Source organism: Podarcis tiliguerta, assembly GCF_965153285.1.
Source record: "Podarcis tiliguerta genome assembly, chromosome: 16".
Taxonomy (NCBI): Eukaryota; Metazoa; Chordata; class Lepidosauria; order Squamata; family Lacertidae; genus Podarcis; species Podarcis tiliguerta.
Genome location: NC_139549.1, coordinates 40,791,922 through 40,811,534, shown reverse-complemented (window position 1 = coordinate 40,811,534; position 19,613 = coordinate 40,791,922). Strand labels below are relative to the sequence as shown.

General features: G+C 46.2%; 1 protein-coding gene across 1 annotated transcript in view; it reads left to right on the top strand.

Annotated features, from left to right (window-relative positions):
- DHX37 (DEAH-box helicase 37) overlaps positions 1 to 19,613 on the top strand; it is a 33,405-nt gene that overhangs the window by 11,939 nt on the left and 1,853 nt on the right. The window contains exons 10-26 of the mRNA XM_083419022.1: positions 559 to 673; positions 1,348 to 1,443; positions 2,844 to 2,917; positions 3,929 to 4,073; positions 4,958 to 5,034; positions 5,430 to 5,662; positions 7,188 to 7,299; positions 8,671 to 8,777; positions 9,141 to 9,329; positions 11,483 to 11,607; positions 11,703 to 11,819; positions 13,179 to 13,351; positions 14,331 to 14,445; positions 15,561 to 15,698; positions 16,981 to 17,075; positions 17,779 to 17,852; positions 19,055 to 19,152. Coding sequence (XP_083275148.1) covers positions 559 to 673; positions 1,348 to 1,443; positions 2,844 to 2,917; positions 3,929 to 4,073; positions 4,958 to 5,034; positions 5,430 to 5,662; positions 7,188 to 7,299; positions 8,671 to 8,777; positions 9,141 to 9,329; positions 11,483 to 11,607; positions 11,703 to 11,819; positions 13,179 to 13,351; positions 14,331 to 14,445; positions 15,561 to 15,698; positions 16,981 to 17,075; positions 17,779 to 17,852; positions 19,055 to 19,152 — 2,083 coding nt within the window. The remainder of the gene's footprint in view (positions 1 to 558; positions 674 to 1,347; positions 1,444 to 2,843; positions 2,918 to 3,928; positions 4,074 to 4,957; positions 5,035 to 5,429; positions 5,663 to 7,187; positions 7,300 to 8,670; positions 8,778 to 9,140; positions 9,330 to 11,482; positions 11,608 to 11,702; positions 11,820 to 13,178; positions 13,352 to 14,330; positions 14,446 to 15,560; positions 15,699 to 16,980; positions 17,076 to 17,778; positions 17,853 to 19,054; positions 19,153 to 19,613) is intronic.

Sequence of the window (19,613 nt, the reverse complement as noted above, 5' to 3'; positions counted from 1 at the left end):
TGTCCATGTCTGGCCCTGTGGGCCCTGGCAGTCTGGGAGGTTCCTGTCTATACTTGTGGGTATAGGGCAGTATAATTCTTTTAGTAATAATTCCCTCAGGCACGGCGGTCTCCAGCTCAGGAGTGGAGATAGCAGCTTTCTCAGAAGCGCAGCTCCTTCACGTCTCCTGAGAGTGGGCAGGCAGCAGGGTGGGATGCACAAGCTTAAAGAAAAACACTTTTGAGAACCATATTAAAAGAGCTCCCCTCATGTTTTGAGAAGGCTTTAATCTCTGCTCATCAATTTCAGAGCAGAGATTAAATCCTGCTGCCTTGGCCTCATGATCCTGTTCCCTGCTGGAGGCATAGAGCCAATGCAGGATTAAACCACATCTTCTTGCCCGTTAGCTGGCATCACAGGTGGGTGGGTGTGGTTTGGAGGAAATGGCCTCACAGGCCAAATTGGAGCCCCTGGCAGGCCAAAAGGGACCTGTGAGCCAGAGGTTCCCCAGGTCTAAATAGACATGCTTTGTCGTTCTGGGCAACTGCTCTTTCTTTACCTGTATTGTTTTCTCTGTAGGTGGATGCGAGGCAATTTCCTGTGGCAGTTCATTTTAACAAAAGGACCCCACTGGATGATTATAATGGAGAATGTTTCCGGAAAGTCTGTAAAATCCACCGAATGTTGCCATCGGGTAAGCTGACTGGCACAGACTTTTGTCTGTAATAAAAGCCATAAAATTAGCTTTCAAATAAGGAACTGGGGTGATTCTCTTTTATGTTCTGGAGCAGGTTCAGAAAAGGGCAGAATGATCAGGGGGCTGAAAGGCAACACTCCCAGGGGAGAACTTTGCCACATTTGGGGCTTTTTAATTTAGATAAATAGTGAGCCGGGGCGTATGATTACATACTTAAAGGTTAAGAGGTGGGTGCAGGAAAGAACATATTATGGTTTCAGTACGCTGAAATTCTTTCTGAATTGCAAGAATATTTTAGTTGTCCCAACCAAATTAGAGACTTGCCTGAACTGGAGAAAATCCCCTGAGGAGGGGACTGGCAATTCAACCACTCTGTGAAGGGCATAGAGGGTCTCCTAACAACCCACAGCACCCATAAGAAACTATAGTTCCCAGAATGCTATGGGGAAAGCCATGACTGTTTAAAGTGGGATCACACTGCTTTAAATGTATACTACAGATGTTGCCTTGATGTGACAAAATTCTGTGACTTTAAAAAAATAAATTGTGACAGTTTTTATGAAGAAGACATTGAATAATGTTTTCAAAGCATAGACACTGGTGCTTCTTGCCACATTTCCCGCTCCCACAATGCCTGTGGCCTAATTTTAAGATGTTTTCTCTTCTTGCAGGGGGCATCCTGGTGTTCCTCACTGGCCAGGCTGAAGTGCATTCACTGTGTAGGAGGCTGAGGAAATCGTTCCCTTTCCGCAAAAATGCACCCCAAGGTAACTGATGCCCTCAGAGAAACACATTGGTATTTCTGTATTAAAATCCCAAATAATTGGCATGGTACCAACTCAATAAATGCAGTCTTGCAACTCTTCCAAAAAGCATATTTGTTACAAGCATTCTCCAAGCCTTTGCGCGTGGCCTGCCTCCAGTCCTTGAGGGACAGAATTTGCGTGAGAAGTTACTTCTCTGACAGCCACTGCTTTTCCTTGTCCAGTGGCAGGGAAAACAGCAGTCCCAGAGTTGAATGATTTTGCGCCCTGGGTGTGAAGCATGCATTTGAGCAAGAGTCAAGTATAGCACCCTGGCAGGCCAGACCAAGACTGGCTGTTAACCTGGCAGTGCCAAAACCTGGCCTGGAAGCTTGCATATCCTCCAGGTCAGGGAGAACCAATGGGTGGCGGAGGTGGGTGAAGCCACCCTGAAAGTCTGGGAGGGCGCCTTCGGCCAGGGAACTTTTCGTGCTGCATCTCTCCATGGCTCACCACCAAGGGCAGCAAAGCACAGATCTAGACACTTATGCCAGTTTCACACAGCAAACTTGTTTGGAACTGGCTGCACTTCCCTTTACATTGCTCTATTTAAAAAAAACCTGCCAATATCAAAATGCTGGTACAGAGATCTATGGTGTGACCACATTTTGAGTCTCTGTACTGTTCTGGCCAGCTCAACTCAAAGAGGGTGTTCTAGAGCTGGAAAAGGTTCAGAAAGAGGCATCCTGAAGGATCAAGGGGTTGAAGCGACTCCCCCATGAAGAAAAGCTGCAGGGTTTGGTACTTTTTAGCTTAGAGGAAAAATGAGCGAGAGGCGACTTGTTAAAAGTTCATAAAATTCAGCATGGCATGGAAAAGTGGATAAAGAATATGTTTTTCTCTTAACTCTAGAACTTGCAGACATCCAATGAATTTTCTTGAAAATTCTGAATATATATAATTTTTAAGTACTTCAGAAATTACTGTGGTGGAAGGCAGCCTAGCTTGACTCCTCACAGTATCACTGGGGAGAGATGTAATTTTGTATTTGGTCTGTGACTTGGCTTTTTTGCTTGTGTTATTGAGGGACCTCCTCCTTTGGGCTATTGCTCTTACAGTGGCCACATAACACTCATCCCACAGTTGTGAGCAATGGATCTTTCAGTTTGGCAGAACCTATACTTGGACAGGTGCTGTCACTGTACTCTTTTCAGCACCAGCTTGAAACATATTTGTTTAGGCAAACCTAAAGGTGTTTTAATCATTTTTACTGTCAATTTTAGTTATCATTAAATGTTTTAAATTATTTTCACTGATAATAAATATAGTAAACTGCTTAGAGGTTTTACTACAATCCAAAAGGTGTAATCCTTTTTCTTAAGTAAAAATATTGATGTAGATGCTGCTTCCTTTCTTCTTCCCAGGTGGTGATGAAGACAAGGAGGATTCGGTTGAAGAAATACGAAGATTTAAGAAATCCAAACGGAAAAAGAATGTGGTATGCTTTGATTGAGGGCTCCCAAGTGGAACCAACCCCAGCGCGGCTTGCATTTTTGGCTCCAAATTTAAAAGGCACCGAGGAGCAGTTCAAGGCTCCTTTGCAGCCAGCTCTTTCCCTGCCCCACACCTGGTGTGTGTGCACACATGTGCACACACACACACTGGGAAAACTGTCTTGCAAGCCAAAATAGGGACAGAGATTCCTCACCACTTCCCTGCATCACAATAGGGTCCCCCAGATTAACAGCCTTTTGATCCAGACGCATGAAAATGCTCCTTATTTCCAATACATTTGCCTCCTCCCCAGGCCCTGACACTTATTGGGATCCCAAGTTCTCAGGGCTGGGTCAGATGCAGGTCAGCACTCAAGAAGAAGGCACAAGCAGAAAAGTTAGCTCTTCATTGAAGAAAGCAACATACAAGGCAGCAATGCCAACACACAGGACTGGCCCCTGTGAAACAGATGCCAGGACTGAAGCTCTTCACCCTCTACTTACCTCTAAGTCTTCCCCCCTTCTCCTAGGATGCTGGTGCAGCACCTGTCCCTCCTCTGCTTCATCAGCAGAGTCTTCACTGCTTTCTACACCTCTTGCTGTTGCCTTTTCAGCATCCAACCATTCCTCCCCTCCTTCCGCCTCTGATCTGTCCTCAGTGTCCCACCACAACCCTGGCTCTGAACCTTCCTTCTCTGAGGCTTCCCTCGGGTTCCCCGGCTGCTGCCTCCCACCCCTCCTCTTCATCCAGCCAGGCCCTGACACAAATCCACCTCCCATCCCACTTGGACCCTCCGAGGGTCTTCCAGCTCTAACTCTCCAAGCTCCTCACATTCCTCCTCAGGATCCGACCATCCCCTCCCTGACACCTCCATGGGCCTCATGTCAACCACAGGGGATCATGGCTGTTTTGCAATAGTGTTTCAGAAACCACTGCCTCTCTGTGCCTGTATGCGCTCTGAATTTCAGCCTTTGAAAGCCATGATCCCTTTGTGCATTTCTCCTGGTCCTTTCAGGTGCTGCCCAAAATAGATCTGGATAACTATTCTGTTATGCCAGTAGATGAAGGAGATGAAGACAGAGATGCAGGAGTTGAAGAAGATGCTGACGCTGCTTGCTCAGATCTCGACCTGGAATATGGAGATGATGGGCTGGAAGAAGGTTTGCCTCTTGGAAAATATGCTAAGGCAGTGTTGGTTCAGTTTCTGCAGGGCCCGTGGGCAAGACTTCCTCAGTGAGCCTTCCTCGCTTCTGTCATCATCTGCTGCTGCCCCACTCCTCCTCATGGATTTCCCCACCCTGCCACTTTCTTGCCAGGCAGAAAGTCAGTGAGCAAGCGGGCACTGGCATTTTCTGCTCCTCCTCCTCCCCGACGCAGTTGCTCAGGCCAGAGGAAGAGGCTGGTGAGCAAGTGAGTGGGTTGCAGTGATGAGGAACAGGTGCAGGCTTAGGGGGGGTCCCTTGCCAGAGACGTCCCTCGCTGGCAAGATGCCCAAATATACCAACCCCTGAGGCTGGCTTGTGTTTATACATGTTGGGACCAGACTTTATCATTGAGCTGTCGTGGCGCATAGAATCATAGAATGAGAGTTGGGAGGGACTGGGAGGGTCATCTCGTTCCAACCCCCTGCAGTGCAGGAATCTTTCGCCCAACATGGGGCTCAATTAAGAGTCTCATGCTCGGCCAATGTGCCCTGATTTATCCTGCTCTGTTCTGTTTGTTGCATTTTCTCTCTCACTCCAAATAAATCACACCATTTTTGCAAAGTTTCCCCAGGATTCCCTGTGAAGAGGAACTGACAGTTAATCCACTCTGGGAATTGTAGTTCTGTGAAAGGAATAGGGGCCTCCTAACAGCTCTCAATACTTCACAAACTACAGTTCCCAGGATTCTTTGAGGAAGCAAGGACTGTTCCAAGCGTTATGATACTGCTTTAAATGTAGAGTGCTGGTGGGGCTGTTGATTCAAATGGTGAAGTCAGTTGGACAGCCAGCAGACTGTTGCTTATTACTATTGTGTGTTTTTTTTTTAATTTTGTGTACAGGTGAGAGCCCAGATTCCTCCCTCCCACTTTATGTTCTTCCACTTTACTCCTTGCTGGCACCAGAAAAGCAAGCCAAGGTAATGATTCATTTCCCTGTCTCCTCAGAAAATGTACCCATGAGCTCATTCTCCCAGTATGGATCCTTTATAAAACATCCGTAAACCCATACACAAGAGAGTGGTTTGGGCAGGTTTGCAGAAGCCCAAAAAACACCTGAGAACCGGTGAGGATCGAGCATGCTCAACGGGCACAGAATGCTGAGTAGTAGGAATTGGCAGAAAGCTGGCAGAGAGAGGAATAATATAGAATATCCTGGAAGGAGGGCTTGGCTGGGTAGAGCCCTGAGCACTGGATGCTGCATCACTTTGTTGTATGCCTCACTTGCAGAATTTATAGGTTGTGGGCATCAGCTTCCATATTCCTGGGTGATTTTTCTAGGATCCCCCCCCCCCCTTTTATTTCTGTGCTCCAGGTTTTTAGGCCCCATCCTCCTGGGACCAGGCTCTGTGTTGTAGCAACCAACGTGGCTGAAACATCCCTGACCATCCCGGGCATCAAGTACGTGGTCGACTGTGGGAAGGTCAAGAAACGCTTCTACGACAAAGTCACTGGAGTCTCCTCTTTCAGAGTCACCTGGACGTCCCAGGCATCTGCCAACCAGCGGGCCGGCCGAGCTGGGCGCACAGAGCCTGGACACTGTTACAGGTCAGCTGACTTCACTTCTCTGTAGGAACACAAGAAGCTGCCTTCTGCTGAGTCAAACCGCTGGGCCCTCAAGATCAATCTTGTCTGCACTGACTGGCAGGGGCAACGCTGATCATTGATTGTAACGATAAATATTTGATTTGACTTGCAGTGGCTTTCCAAGGTTTCAGCCAGGAGCTGTTTTGCTAAATGCAAGTTCTTTTGGATTCAGTGGCAGTAGCACAAGTGGAGAGAAGTTCCTCACTTTTATTAAGTAGCAGGTTTGGATGCAGAATAAAAAGCAGCGAAACAGTCTTTAAGCAGAATAATATAGCATACGCAAGTTAAAATACTTCCCCATTCAGTTATCAGGGAATGATAAGAGAGAGACTCCGGCAGCACAGTACACAGCATCCAACAAGATCAAAGCTTGAGGATCAGACCCCACCAGGGAGATTTATACCCCTTAGATCAGGCATAGGCAAACTCAGCCCTCCAGTTGTTTTGGGACTACAACTCCCATCATCCCTGACCACTGGTTCTGTTAGCTAGGGATGATGGGAGTTGTAGTCCCAAAACAACTGGAGGGCCGAGCTTGCCTATGCCTGCCTTAGATCCTTAGTGGCCAAGTGCTGGCTGGTCTAATATCTAAATTCCTCCCACCTGTTAAGCTAGGCAGATATACAGGGCCAGGGTTGTTAGTTGATCCTGCAGCTGCACCATTGCTGACAGGCACTCAAGCTTCAGCTACAAGTGGATCTTTCCACATCCCAGGAGCACAAGCAGCAAATCCAAGAGCATAAAGCAAACCAAAAACCCTTGACAATAAGCATGGGGGAATAATTGTACGAACCAATTAACCTGTCTCCTCAGAATACAAAATTCGTCAGCATTCGGTTTCCTCTACAGGAGCCCTTCTCAGCCCTGTCTAGAGATCCCAAGGATCGAACCTGGGACCTTCTGCACTCAAAGCAGATGCTCTACCACTGGGCTATGGCCCTTTCCCAAAGTCAAAGGGCTGCAATTTCAGTGGGTAATGCAGAAGATCCCAGGTCCAGTCCCCGGTGGCATTTCCAGGTAGGGCTGCAAATGACTCCTTGCCAGAAACCCCAGAGAGCCTCTGCCAGTCTGTGTGGACAGTTGTGAGCTAGGGGGACCCATTGGTCTGCCTCAGTAGAAGGTCGTTTTCTATCTCCCTGTGTAAAAGAGCCCCCAACTGTTTACATTCTAGCAGGACATTATTTTAAAAAATTGCATCTTTAAGAATCAATACCAGTGTTTGCTTGATTTCCTTTTCCTGCCTTATCCTATTTTTCTTTTATGTTGTGTGATCCTAAAACCGCTGGTCCATCTATCTCAATATTGTTTACACTGACTGACAGGAGCTGTCCTGGGTTTCAGACAGCTAGAATGCAGCACCCCTGCACAATCCAGGAGGCTCATATCTCTAGCTGGTCTCAACAGTTGGGAGCAAAAGCTGTGTAGTAGTATATTTCTGAAGCTGCTAATCCCCCTGCCCCCGACTGCCTCTCTTGTTTTGTTCTAGGCTTTACTCTTCGGCTGTCTTCAGTGACTTTGAGAAGTTCACTTCTCCGGAGATTACCAGGCGACCTGTTGAAGATTTAATCCTGCAAATGAAAGCTCTAAACATTGAAAAGGTGGGAGTCAATTTGGGGCTGCCTTCCTTCTGCAACATGGATTATGTCATTCCCGTCTAAGTTGGCCATGCTGCCTGGGTTTGATGGGAGTTGTAGTTCAAAACCAGAGGGCGCCGCATGGTGGGGAAGGGCTTCGAACTAGATGGGACACCAACATAGGAAGCTGCCTTATACTGAATCAGGCCATTGATTGCTCCATCTATCCCAGGGTTGTCAGCACTGACTAGCAGCTTTTCTCTTGGGTTTCAGGCATGGTTCTCTCCCAGCCCTGCCTGGAGATGCCATTGGGGGCTGAACTTGGGATCTCCTGCATGCTCTGCCTCGGAGCTACAGCCCTTCCCCACCAATCACCCGGCTCCTTTTTGAAAAATAGATTGCAGGTGTGGGGAGCGTTAACCCTTTGGTCCCACTATGGGAGCTTTCCCACCATGCAAATTGCAGGTGCAAGGATCAAGTCAAAGGGTTAAATTAGCCTATCGTCACCAGTGGTCAGGGAGGAAGTAGACCCCCACAGATTTATGTTCGATTGTGACTCTATGTGGGCCATCATTCTGAAACCTAGAAACTGCCTCAGAGACAAAGCCTATTTAATGATTTTGTGTGTATATAATATTTAATTTTCTTTTTGTTAGAAAAAAAGAAAGCTAACTTTCGAAAGATTGCTATTCTAATTAGCACAAGAAAAAGGTTTAAATCTGGACTCCCTCGGGAGGTGGTGGCCTCTCCTTCCTTGGAGGTTTTTAAGCAGAGGTTGGATGGCCATCTGTCTTGGATGGCCCTGCATTTCAGGGGGTTGGACTAGTTAACCCTGGGGGTTCCTTCCAACTCTATGATTCTGTAATTCCACAATTCTGTGATTCTGCTGAAACCCCCAGGTAATATTGGCCCACCCTCTAAAATAAGTTGGTCAGCAGCCTGCCCCCCCCCCCCCGCTCTTTGGTGAATTCCAGCACTGCTGAAGTTGGAAGGTGGCTTGCAGACAGATGGGGATGGGCAATTGTTTATTAATAGCAGCAAATCCCCCCTCCCCTTTTGAATTATGCTGCTGGGAGGAAGAAATCTGTAGTGAGGTTAAGGTAGGAGTTTGTTGAGGTGGGGGAAGAAGCAGGAGTGGATTTTTGTGTCGCAGGAGCTTATGCTACGTTCTGGTACTAAAACCAAATTTCTGCACTGGGCATGCATGCGCACTGAGGCACCCCATTTCTTGACCAGTGTTCTGCACCTGGGTCTGGTCAGTGGATCTCTGGGTTCTAGTGGTGGTGCTGATGTGAGTAGACCCCACAAGCCTGAAGTTTTTCCATGCCCATCTTACTCAGTTCTTGGGCATCTCACCTGTTCATGCCGGGTGTGTCGTCATCTTTGTGTTTGCAGGTGGTCAATTTTCCCTTTCCTACACCCCCGCCGCTGGAAGCGCTAGTTGCTGCTGAGGAGCTGTTGATAGCCCTTGGAGCCTTGCAGGAACCCTCCAAATCTGGAAGGTAGACTTTTTACTGATTGTTGCTGTCTTTGTTGCTTTTTTGAAAAACCGAGTTGAACTATGCCGGTTGGTGGATTGTGCTTTCTCTCTTTTCTCCCACTGTGCAGAGCCATCCCTATCACTGGATAGAGTGGGGTGGCCATCTTGCACAGTTCTTTTGAGCTGCCATGAAAGAGCAGAAAAATTATGTTTTTGTTTTACAACTGCATAAATCATACCATTGCCTGAGGCCATCGAAGCCGTGTACAACATGATAAACGAAATAAATAGCACACCAAAAATACAAATTCTAAAAGCAACATTTGGAGGGCACTAAGTCAAGAGAGGCCTGGCCTAGGAATTGACTCCTGTTCCCTTATTCCAGGCTGAGAAAGTTGCAAGAAGCCAAGCTGACCTGCCCCATCAGCCCCCTGGGGGCCACAATGGCAGCCTTTCCTGTGGCTCCCCGTTACGCGAAGATGCTTGCCTTGAGCAAACAGCAGGACTGCCTCCCATATGTCATCACCTTAGTGTCAGCCCTGACGGTTCGGGAGCTCTTTGAAGAGTTTAACAGGTGAGGGTTCCCCCAACAAAAGTGCTGGGCGTTGGCTCCATGTCTGTGTCTGCTGTTTGCTGCCCTGGACTCCTTTGGGAAGAATGGTGGGGTGGAAACAAACAAACAAGCAAACGTGCCACTCTCTGAACTGGTGGCCCAAAGGAATGAGCCCCTTTGGTGTGGTCCCGTTGGTGGTAGTTCATTGGCAGTAAAGAATTGCACCTCTGAAAGTTGTTGCAATTCCTCTCCCTGTGCTGCTGAGGACACACAGCCCATGGTCACCCTGTGATGAATAAGGGTAGCCTCCAGCTGAGCACATCAGTTGTACATAAGTTGCTTCTGTTTTTTTAGTACAAGTCACAAATTTAATAAAACAAGTATATGTGGTAGAGATTCAGCAGTGTCCTGCACTGCAATCCTATGCATGTCTAGTCGTAAATTTGGAAAGATGTATCAGTCTATTTCTGTTCAGTGTCAGTTCTGCATGCACCCAAGCATAGTTCTGTCCATTTTTTGAAGCTTTTAAAAAGCATGCAGGAAAAACTTGCATTTAAATTGTACACAGGTTCCTTAAAGTGCACACTTTGTATGCATTTTTTCCGTAAAGTAATGCATTTTGTGGGCTTTGTCATTGCGCTTCCCCCTAAAATATGTATTTCCGATAAAATACTGACTTTTGGATGCATTTTTTTGATCCCCAAACTAATTTTTTTGCGTCGCAAAATTTGGTGAAATACTGATTGATAGCTGTGCTCCAATCCACTTATAAGTCTGGGGCAATTGAATTGGTGAGTTTGTGTCTACCAGATTTGCCCTCCATCCTTATTTGAAACCAGGCGCTTATTCCCGGGAAAGAATGTATAGGATTGCAACCTTAGAAAATATGTGCACAGCCAGCACTCGTGTAAGTTCATATACACCCTGCCCAGAGGCTTGGGATCTTCTGCTTGAGTTATGCCACGCTCTTGTTATGGATGTGGGTTAACCCTTGACCTTATGCCCACAAGAAGCTCTTTCACAAAGAAATGAAGAAAGCTTGGTTTATTATATAAAACAGGAGTAGCAGAAAATATATAAAAATGCTGCTTTAGGCAGCAGAGTTACAGCCTAAACAGGTAGCAAAAGACATACATACCTTAAAGAGTAAAAGATTCCAGGACTGGATACCTTTTTATTAGTATTTAAACAACTATTATAGCAAGATGAAAACACAAGCAGGATTTGAAATATGAGCATCAGCATTAAATATTAAGATAAATACAGTAGATCAAAATGGATGCATTGAATAGTATACGTGAAACATGCAGCATCTAAGGGTAAATATTGCAACCCTGGAAGGGAGGGTGGGAAGTTCACAGATAAAGTAATATATGGTCCTTTTTGTTTTGTTTGGGATTTTTTGTGTGAAAAATCAATAAATAAGATTTACCAAAAATAAGAATAATAAAGAGTAAAAGATTCCCAAACTATTCTAAGAAGCCTACAGATGCACAGGCAGGACAGTTTTGTCATAAACCCACACTAGAAGGGGGGGGGGGGGAGTTTACCTGTCCTTAAGACGAAGCAGACATCTGCTGAGTCCTGGGAGCGCTGGGCAAGTTCTGTCCTCTTGGAGGCATGAGAGCTAACTAACTTTGAATCGTTTTGCCAGGCATGCCAGTGGAAAGGGCAGGGGGCTGTGGACTGAGGGATTCCTACAATTTCCATAATGCCTTTCAGACTACGTAGTAAGAAATGGTTAAAACTGGCCATTGTGTTTGTTTAACCAAAGGCTGAAAGACAGAGAGCCATTTTCTGAACCTGGGCATCCCTGCTACCTGCCCTCCAATCACACAACCATTGAGGACCATTGAGGAGTATGCTGCACTTGACAAATAAATTTGTATGTGTTAACCTTTAAGGCAGATGTGTGAACTCAGGATATTCCTGAATGCTTTTCAGCAAGTGGCTGGAGTCAGGCTTGATTCATGGTTACTGGAGTTCATCAGAGAGTGTCTCATGTCATATGAGAGTCCTGTCAATCTTATATTTACGCCACGATCTGCTGAGATAAACCATATCATAAGTTCAGGTTCACACACACCTCCTCGCAATGGGAAGTGAGTTTTCTGAAATTAGTCTTCGCTGGGGGACCCTGGTGCATCCTGGGTTGTGCCTTACTTTTGCTGCAGGCCTGCCACTAGCGAGGAGGAGCAGGAGACGCTCAGGGGGAAAAGGGCGCGTGTGGTGCAGATGCAGCGGATCTGGGCCGGACAAGGGCCCTCTCAGAAACTGGGAGACCTCATGGTCATGCTAGGTACGCTCTTCTGCTCTCCCTTTATCTTTCCGTATTTCTTAATTGTGCGTTGGTTTTGCCTGAATTCCTTACACGATGCTGCCCTTCTATTCCAGGAGCTGTGGGCGCCTGTGAGTATGCTGGGTGCACGCCTAAGTTCTGTGAGGCAAACGGCCTACGCTACAAAGCCATGGTGGAAATCAGGCGCTTGCGTGGGCAGCTGACAACTGCAGGTAAATACCCCGGGAGCCAGTTGTTGTTTTCTGCCTCTACGGAATAAGCCACATTTGTCCTTTGTTGGGGGGACGCCAAAGAATCAGCTCTGTTCTTCCTTCCTTCCTTTTTTCTTTTCTTAACATTTAATAATTTTATTATGCTGTTTTACAATCAAAAAACACGCATGAAAACACAGGATTTTGGGATGTCCCGTTCTTGAAAGGCCTTCCACTTATGCAGTTTAAATTCCCTTCTCCATGTCTCCTTCCTGTTTCCCGGCGTCTGCTATGGAGGGCTGGGGAAAAGCCCAGCAGAGATTCCGTGGGCACTCTGGTGTAACAGAGGCAGGGAAGGTCCATTGTGCAAATAGGAAGAGTTTGTGGGGTAGAACCTTTTTTTCTTTCTCCCTAATATAACACTGTATATATCTTAAGCATGATAAGTACAGTCGTACCTTGGATCCCGTATGCCTTGTGACTCAAACGTTTTGGCTCCTGAACGCCGCAAACACGCAAGTGAGTGTTCCGGTTTGCAAACATTTTTTGGAAGCCAAACATCTTCCGCGGCTTCCAGTTGAGTGCAGAAAGCTGTTGGGGCCTAATGTCCAGAAAAATACGTCTTGAAATGTTGCTTTCCTTTCACTCATTTTCCTTGCATTCCTTGTTTGCGATGTTCAAACTGAGCCAAAGTGTTTTGTGGCACCTTAAAAAGACTCACTAATTGATTGTGACACTTATTTACTCCACATGTGTCCATCCAGTTGGCAGAATAGTCACTACTGCAGGTACCACGTAATAACTTTCCCACATTTGTAATAATTTGATCGTGTGGCAGCCCCTTCACTTTGCAACTCCCTGCCTATTGAGACCAGGCAGGTGCCTTCATTGTATTGTTTTTGGCACCTGCTTAAAACATTCTTGTTTAGACAAGCCTTCCCAGATGCTTAGAAAGTTGAGGTAATTTTAATCTGTTTTAGTATTTATACTTTAGGATGTTTTAAAGTATGGTTGTGTTTTTTTATTTTAATTTTACTGTTTTATCTCTTGTAAATCTCTTTGAGTGTTTTTTAAATAATCAAACGGTGTATACATTTTATGAAGTAAATATATTTTCCCCATGGGATGTCTCCTACCCTGAGAGCCTCTTCCAAATTTGAAAACAGGTCTTGCTTCAGTGCTGGGTTGCTGCATAAGCTGTTGTGAACTAATGTTGCTTTTCCTTCAGTTGTCCTTTGCTTTTGCCCATTTGTTATTTTTCTGAGTTTTGTACAGAGGCTGCTCCTCAGTCACAACCTAGGCCGTGTTAACTCAGCCTGGCCTCCTTCGGTTTTCCAAGATTCTCCTGATTTTTGACCTGTTTCTTCCCTTTGCTGCAAGTGAATTCAGTCTGCTCGGACACCGGCTTCTTTGTCGATCCCAAAATGAAGCCCCCATCAGAAGCACAGGTGACTTTCCTGAGGCAGATAGTCTTGGCCGGCCTGGGAGACCACGTTGCCCGGAAGATCCAAGCTGAGGAGCTCCTAGATGAGAAGTGGAAAAATGGCTACAAAGTACGTGCAGCTCAGTTTATTCCCTTTGGATCATTTATGGCAAGAATTGGGAACCCTTTTTGGTCTGAGGGCCACAGGCCAGTCGTGGTCAGTTCTTCTCCTGACCAAGCACCTCAGACTGTGTCTCTGTCTTGGTGGCTTTCCTCTGATGTGAAGTTCTTTTTATTATTGGTCTGCTTCTACTATTGTCTTCAACCATATCTTAGTAATTTTGGGTGGACTGCCTTTTTCATTAATCACCGGTCTCCTGGTAATTTATTTGTGAGGAGTTTTTGTAACTGTATTTCTTTTAAAATGACTTGAAAGAGTTTAATCTCAAAGGTGCCCTGTAGGTATTTTACATATGTTACTTATGTAATTTAAGGATTTCAGAGTGCTGCCGGAGGGGGGGGGGCGTTGAGGTGGCAGGTGATAGCAAAAGTTATCCCCCCTGCTGTTCTGTTGGGTTGGACTAGATGACCCCCGGGTTCCTCCCAGCTGTACAGTTCTGCGATTGCTGAGCTCCACACTTGTACCCTGTCAGAGGGTAGAGCACTTTGTGCCTCTTAAGGCGCCCCATAACTGTTGGTGGAGTAAGAGTCAACAGCTAATCCAGTCAGCTTTGTATGTTGAATTGGCAAGGGATTGTGTGCGCGCTCTGCCTTACCAGATCTACTTTTGTGGCTTATTTGCTAAAGCCCAAAGGTCTGCCCCTTTAGAACCAAGTACAAAATAGTGCTTGATTTGACAAGAGGCAAGGGCCAAACAGCGACTCGTGCAGAGATGCAACCAGAGCAGCTGTGCTGTTGCATTGGCCACAGTCGCTTGATCTGTCAGTGTCCGGGTAGAAGAACAAAACGTCTTTTGTTTCATTAATGGACCTCGTGCCTTCCTACTTTTGGAATCTTCCTGGTCTCTAAAGTATTGAGTTTGTTTTTATTTGTTTTGCTTTCTTCCTTCTCCACACACTGCCATCTCTTGCTGCACCTCGCCAACCCAGACTCCTCTTCTGGACGATCCAGTCTTCATCCACCCCAATTCCGTCCTCTTCAAGCAGCTCCCTGAGTTTGTGGTGTATCAGGAGATTGTTGAAACCACCAAAATGTACATGAAAGGTAAAATCAGCTCCTTTCCCCTTGCTCTCCTCTTGAGAATAATCCTAAAGAATGAACCCAAAGGCTCCTTTATCCCAGCACCCTGTTTGCCTCAGTGTCCAGCCAGATGCCTCTGCCAGAAAGCTCCCTGCTGTTAACTGCCTGGCAACTTGTTCTGGAGATAAACTGCCTCTGAAACGGAGGTTTTATTTACCTATCATGGCTCAGTAGTCATTGATAGGTTCCTCCTCCTCCTCATGGAGTTGCTCTAATGCAGCTGTGGGAAGCCTCTGGCCCTCCAGATGTCACTAAACTACAGTTCCCATCATCCCTGGCCATTGGCCATGCTGCCAATGGGAGTTGTAGTTGAAGCAACATCTGGAGGGCCAAAGGTTTCCCATCACCTTACTTGTGTGTCACATAGCATGCCTGCAGAAATGAGCAGCTTAGGGTGGGCTGTGAGAGCTTTGCAGTGGCTTAAATGCACTGACGATTATTTTTCCTTTTAAAGTTGAAATTGTATGAAGTACAACTTAGTGGCTTTTATGCAGTGTCCCTACAGACTCTTAGAGGAGCCTTAGAAGTTCTACCATAGGCTCTTCAATAAGAGAGATCAGTGGGAGCAGACAAGTGGCACACAAGAATGGACTCATGCCCTTGCCAGTAGTCCCAGCACATAGCCGTGAGAGAGTGCTCACAGGCCTGGACTCAGCACTTTACAGCTTTAGACAACATCCAGGGACCTTAATGGGGCCTGCTGCGTTTTATTATTGTGTTTCTCTAACAGCAAGGTTTTAAACTGTATTTTAAATTGTGGTAACCTGCCCTGGGACCTTAGGATATTACCTTAGGGCAGGTAATAAATGGGATAGGGGCTAAGCAATAATAATGTGGGGAGCCCTACACCAGGCGGATGGCTCTGAGATACTGCCATTTTAAATTTCCCACAATGCCCTGGGGTGTTTGGCATTTCTCCAGGGCATTGTGGGAAACGTTAACAGCAGCTTCCTGGACCACCTACCATTGTTTCCAGGTAAACCTGCAGCACTTAAAAAGGCAGTTCAGTAAAAGCCACTCTTGAGGTCCTCACGGCTCCCCAGAACCGTCTTTAACTGGTCACTTTTGCTCTCCTTAAGGTGTCTCAGCCATTGAACCAGAATGGATCCCGCTCCTTTTGCCTCCATACTGCCACTTCGAAAAACCTCTGGAAAGCCCTCCTCCTTTTTACTGCCCTGAAACGGGTAGGGTTCGATGCCTCAGACCAAGTGTCTTCTGTAAGTTTCTCAAGAGCAGCTTGGCTTTTACGGGAAGGGGATTTGTTACTAAATCCACATTAGGAGAATACTGTCATCATGGCAACTGCAATATCACAAGCTTTTGCATTCTCCAGGAGTCTTTGGGGTTGCAGCCAGTGTTAATCCTACTCAGAGGAAACCTACTGAAAATAATGGACATGGCATAACTTAGGTTCGGTATTTCAGTGTATCTACTCTTGAGTAAAACAATCCTTTCTCAGGGTAGGTCAGGGATAGCCAGTGTGCTGCTCCAGCTCCCATCGGCCGCATCCAGCATTGACAGGGGTTAGGGATGATGGGGGTTGGAGTCCAACAGCATCTGGAGGGCGCCAGGTCAAAAAAGGCAGGTCTAGGAAATGGCTCACCTTCCCATCAGGGTTTCTTAATATGAAAGCCCCAGAGTCTACATCATGTCACAGTCTTCAGGCATAAGGGGGTGGGGAGCGGGGATAGGATAGCAGACATTCAGGGGGGACTTGTGTAAGAATCGGGTTGGGAACAAGAAGCAAAATAATACCTGAGCCCCCATCTGTGAAAACACAGAACTGGCTGGCACTCACCAGGTTTATTGCTGTTGCACAAAAAGCACCTCTGCTACAAAGGTTTTGCTAACAATATACACTTGAAATAGAAGTTCTGCTATGAGGATTCCCACTTAGGTATTTCTAGCTGCCATTCATGTCCTTCAAACCTCACCCATGTGTAGGAGGGGATGAGTGCCAGGGCTGGCCCACCCAGGAGGCAGCGGCCTCAAACAGCAGGGTCCACAGGGGCAGCAGGTCCAGCCTCCACGGAAGGCATCTCCCGCTGCAGCCGCCACAGCTGCAATGTGCTCCTTGGAGGCCGGAGCTGCCTCTGCCTCAGCAGCCCCACCCCCTGCTTCCTCTAGAACAGCCTCTCAGCAAATAGCAGGCACTGCTGGTCTCCCCCCTTTCTCCGCACCTGCCTAGCATGATTCAAAGCAGGGTCCTTCCCTGCAGTGCTCTTTGATTCCCACTTCAGCCATCAGGTAGGGTTAGTTTGATTGCTCCCCTTGTTCCCAATCTTCACTCTGCCCTTGTTTCCTGGCAGTGGTGCAAGGGGGGCATTTTGTGGTTTTCCTTAGGTGCCAAATGTCTTAGGCTGGCCCTGCACACAACCAAGAGCCAGCTTGCAATCTGGAGACCTCACCGCCCTTCTCCTTCCCTTCTGCTGAGAGAAGCAAAATGAAGGGGATGAGTGTGGATTAGTCCCTTAACAAAGTCTTGTAACCTCTCTGCAGATCGGGTAGGCTGGCAGCTTCCTGCTGTAGAAGTGGATTACCCAGAAGGCCTTGAGTGCTACAAATATTTCACCAAGTTCTTATTGGAAGGGAAGGTAAGAACATTTTTCTCCACCTAATTCCTTGTGTTTATATATCTATGTATATTACAGTATTTTCATTGCTGTGGTTAGGATTCTTAATGTATAGATTTTATTAGTTAAACAACTCCTTGCTTGGAGTACACCTTTAGCTGAAATGTATTCAGACTGAGACTTGGCATAAAATAAGAAAACTTATGTTTATTAAAGGAAGTGCATTACTGATGGGAAGCAATTATATAGTCCTAGCTAGGTTTCTCCAACTAGGTTGGAGGCCATGCTTGCCTCTTTGCTCTCAGAAGACAGATCCAAGATGACCTCCCACCTCCCAGAGCGAGAGGAAGAGCAAGTGCAGGAACTTGTAAACAGGATGCAACCCAAGACTAAACATCAAAGAGATAATGAGAAGTCAGCATAGTGATGAAGGTATAGGGGTAGTTTGGGGAGCTGGAGATCCCTGCCTCTGTCTGTCTTAACCCACACAATCCCCTCTGGGTGCTGAGTTGCACCTAAATGTCCAACGAGGATTTTGCAAGACATCCTGCGAATTATATTGAAAGGTGGGCTGTGAGTACCTGAAATGAAACAATGAATTCTAATGCCCATTTTCAACAAGCAAATTAATCAGAGCCTCAGTGTTTTACAGCCCATTGCCTTAAGGTTCCTTGAAACGCATGGTGGCTCTAAAATTGAATATAAAGCTTGTTCCTTCTTTTAGGTTGTTAAAAAACTGGCTGCTTACAGCTGCTGCTTGTTGTCCAGTCCAGTGACAATGCTGAAAACGTGGTCCAAGTAAGTTGCTGTTTTCTGTACTGCTTTATATTTTTCAGGAAAAAACTACCTCATTAAAGCATTCAATAAAACAATCCAGAATAAAGCATTATTGAAGAAAGTCAAATAAAAAGTATACATTCAAAGCAACATAATTAACACAGGACTTGGTTTGTCGCAAGGGGAAAAGGAAGCCGGTGTTTCTACCACAGCGAACCAGCTGCTGTTTTTGGGTGTCAGAAAAGGTTATTTAACTGCAGCCCATGTTTTGTTAGCCCAAAAATCGAAAGTGAGCAAGGTCCCAGCTAAAGAGGATTGGCAACTTAGGTTGACGGAATATGCAGAACTTGCAGACTTCACACATAGAAGAAGAGAGCAAGAAGAACACATATGTAAAGAAGAGTGGAAAACATTTATTGAACATATGGAAAATAGCTATACCATTGTTTGCTTTGCTGGGCCCGTTAGGCCACCTCCCCCCCCACCCACCCACCGTGTAGGAACACACTGGCTTAGCAGCCCCCAGCAGGACTGATTGCTGCTCTTTGCAGTGCGACTGGGTGGAGAGAGCGAAGGTGACACAGCATCTCCTTCCCTGCCCCCTCCCAACCAGACAGGATTTTAAAAACCCTAGTTAAACATTTCCCACCCCAGTCGATTTGGGGCTGGATCTGTGTAAGGAATTCCTGAAGTCAGCTCAGATGGGGGGAGGAGTGAGGGGCGTACACAGCCATAGAAACTAACAAATTGCATTACCTGCTTATAGAACTCAGTATTTTTTGGTTTCTTAGAATAACTGAACAATGCTGGGCACTTTCATATAATCTTCAATGCATTTCTTTGTCAGTTCACTATGCATTTGGACACCTCTTAAGATAATGCAATCTAATTTTGCATTATAGTTCCCAAGGTCAAGGTGCAAATTATCATCTGTTTGGCTACAGTTAGACATTATTTTGAATCAAGATAGCAGACTGGACCTTTCAGAACTGCACTGATTTAAACCACACTGTTTTGGGGGGAAGGCAGGTTGTTCCTAGAGAAACAGGGCACATGAGGCTGAAGGTAATAAATAAAAATCCAGATTTCTTCTGGGACCATATTTTATCTGAGCAGGGGGAGAGTTTTACTGAGAACTGAGCCATTTGAGTTCCTTCAGAATTTTGAGCATATGTTTAATCTATGTGCTGATTTTTGCCTGTCTGCTTTGGGAATCCCTGCAGGCTGCAACCAAGGACAGAGTCACTGCTGCAAGCTCTTGTCTCTGAAAATGTGGATAACAGGGAAGCTTTACTTGCTGCCTGGAAGAAGAACCCAAAATGTAAGCTGTTCAGATGTACCAGGAGCACACTTCACCCTTCTTGTGGATCTATTTTAACTTTATTTTTGAGCCACATCAACCTTCTACCCAAACTGTGTGTGAGTGTGTGAGTGAGAGTTCTCCCTTGGAAGTATGTTGCAACATCCTGGGCCTCTAGCCCCAGGAATGTAGACCTGTGGTCCTGCAGATGTGCTGGAACTCCATCTGCCCTCATGCCTGACCATTGGCCCATGGCGGCTAGGGCTTCTGGGAGTTGTGGGCCAACAGCAACTGGTTCCCCCTTTGCTGCTTGCAAACAAACAATCCAAAACTATTTCCTCCCAAATATTTCTGTGTCCAGTGTTAGAATTTCTAAAGCAACTTTTAAGAATAGCTCATGGAGGTTGGTCACCCACTGTACTCTGCTATGGTGATTGGAGTCCGGGTGACGTCGCAGTAGCAATCAGTTACTTGTGGTTTTG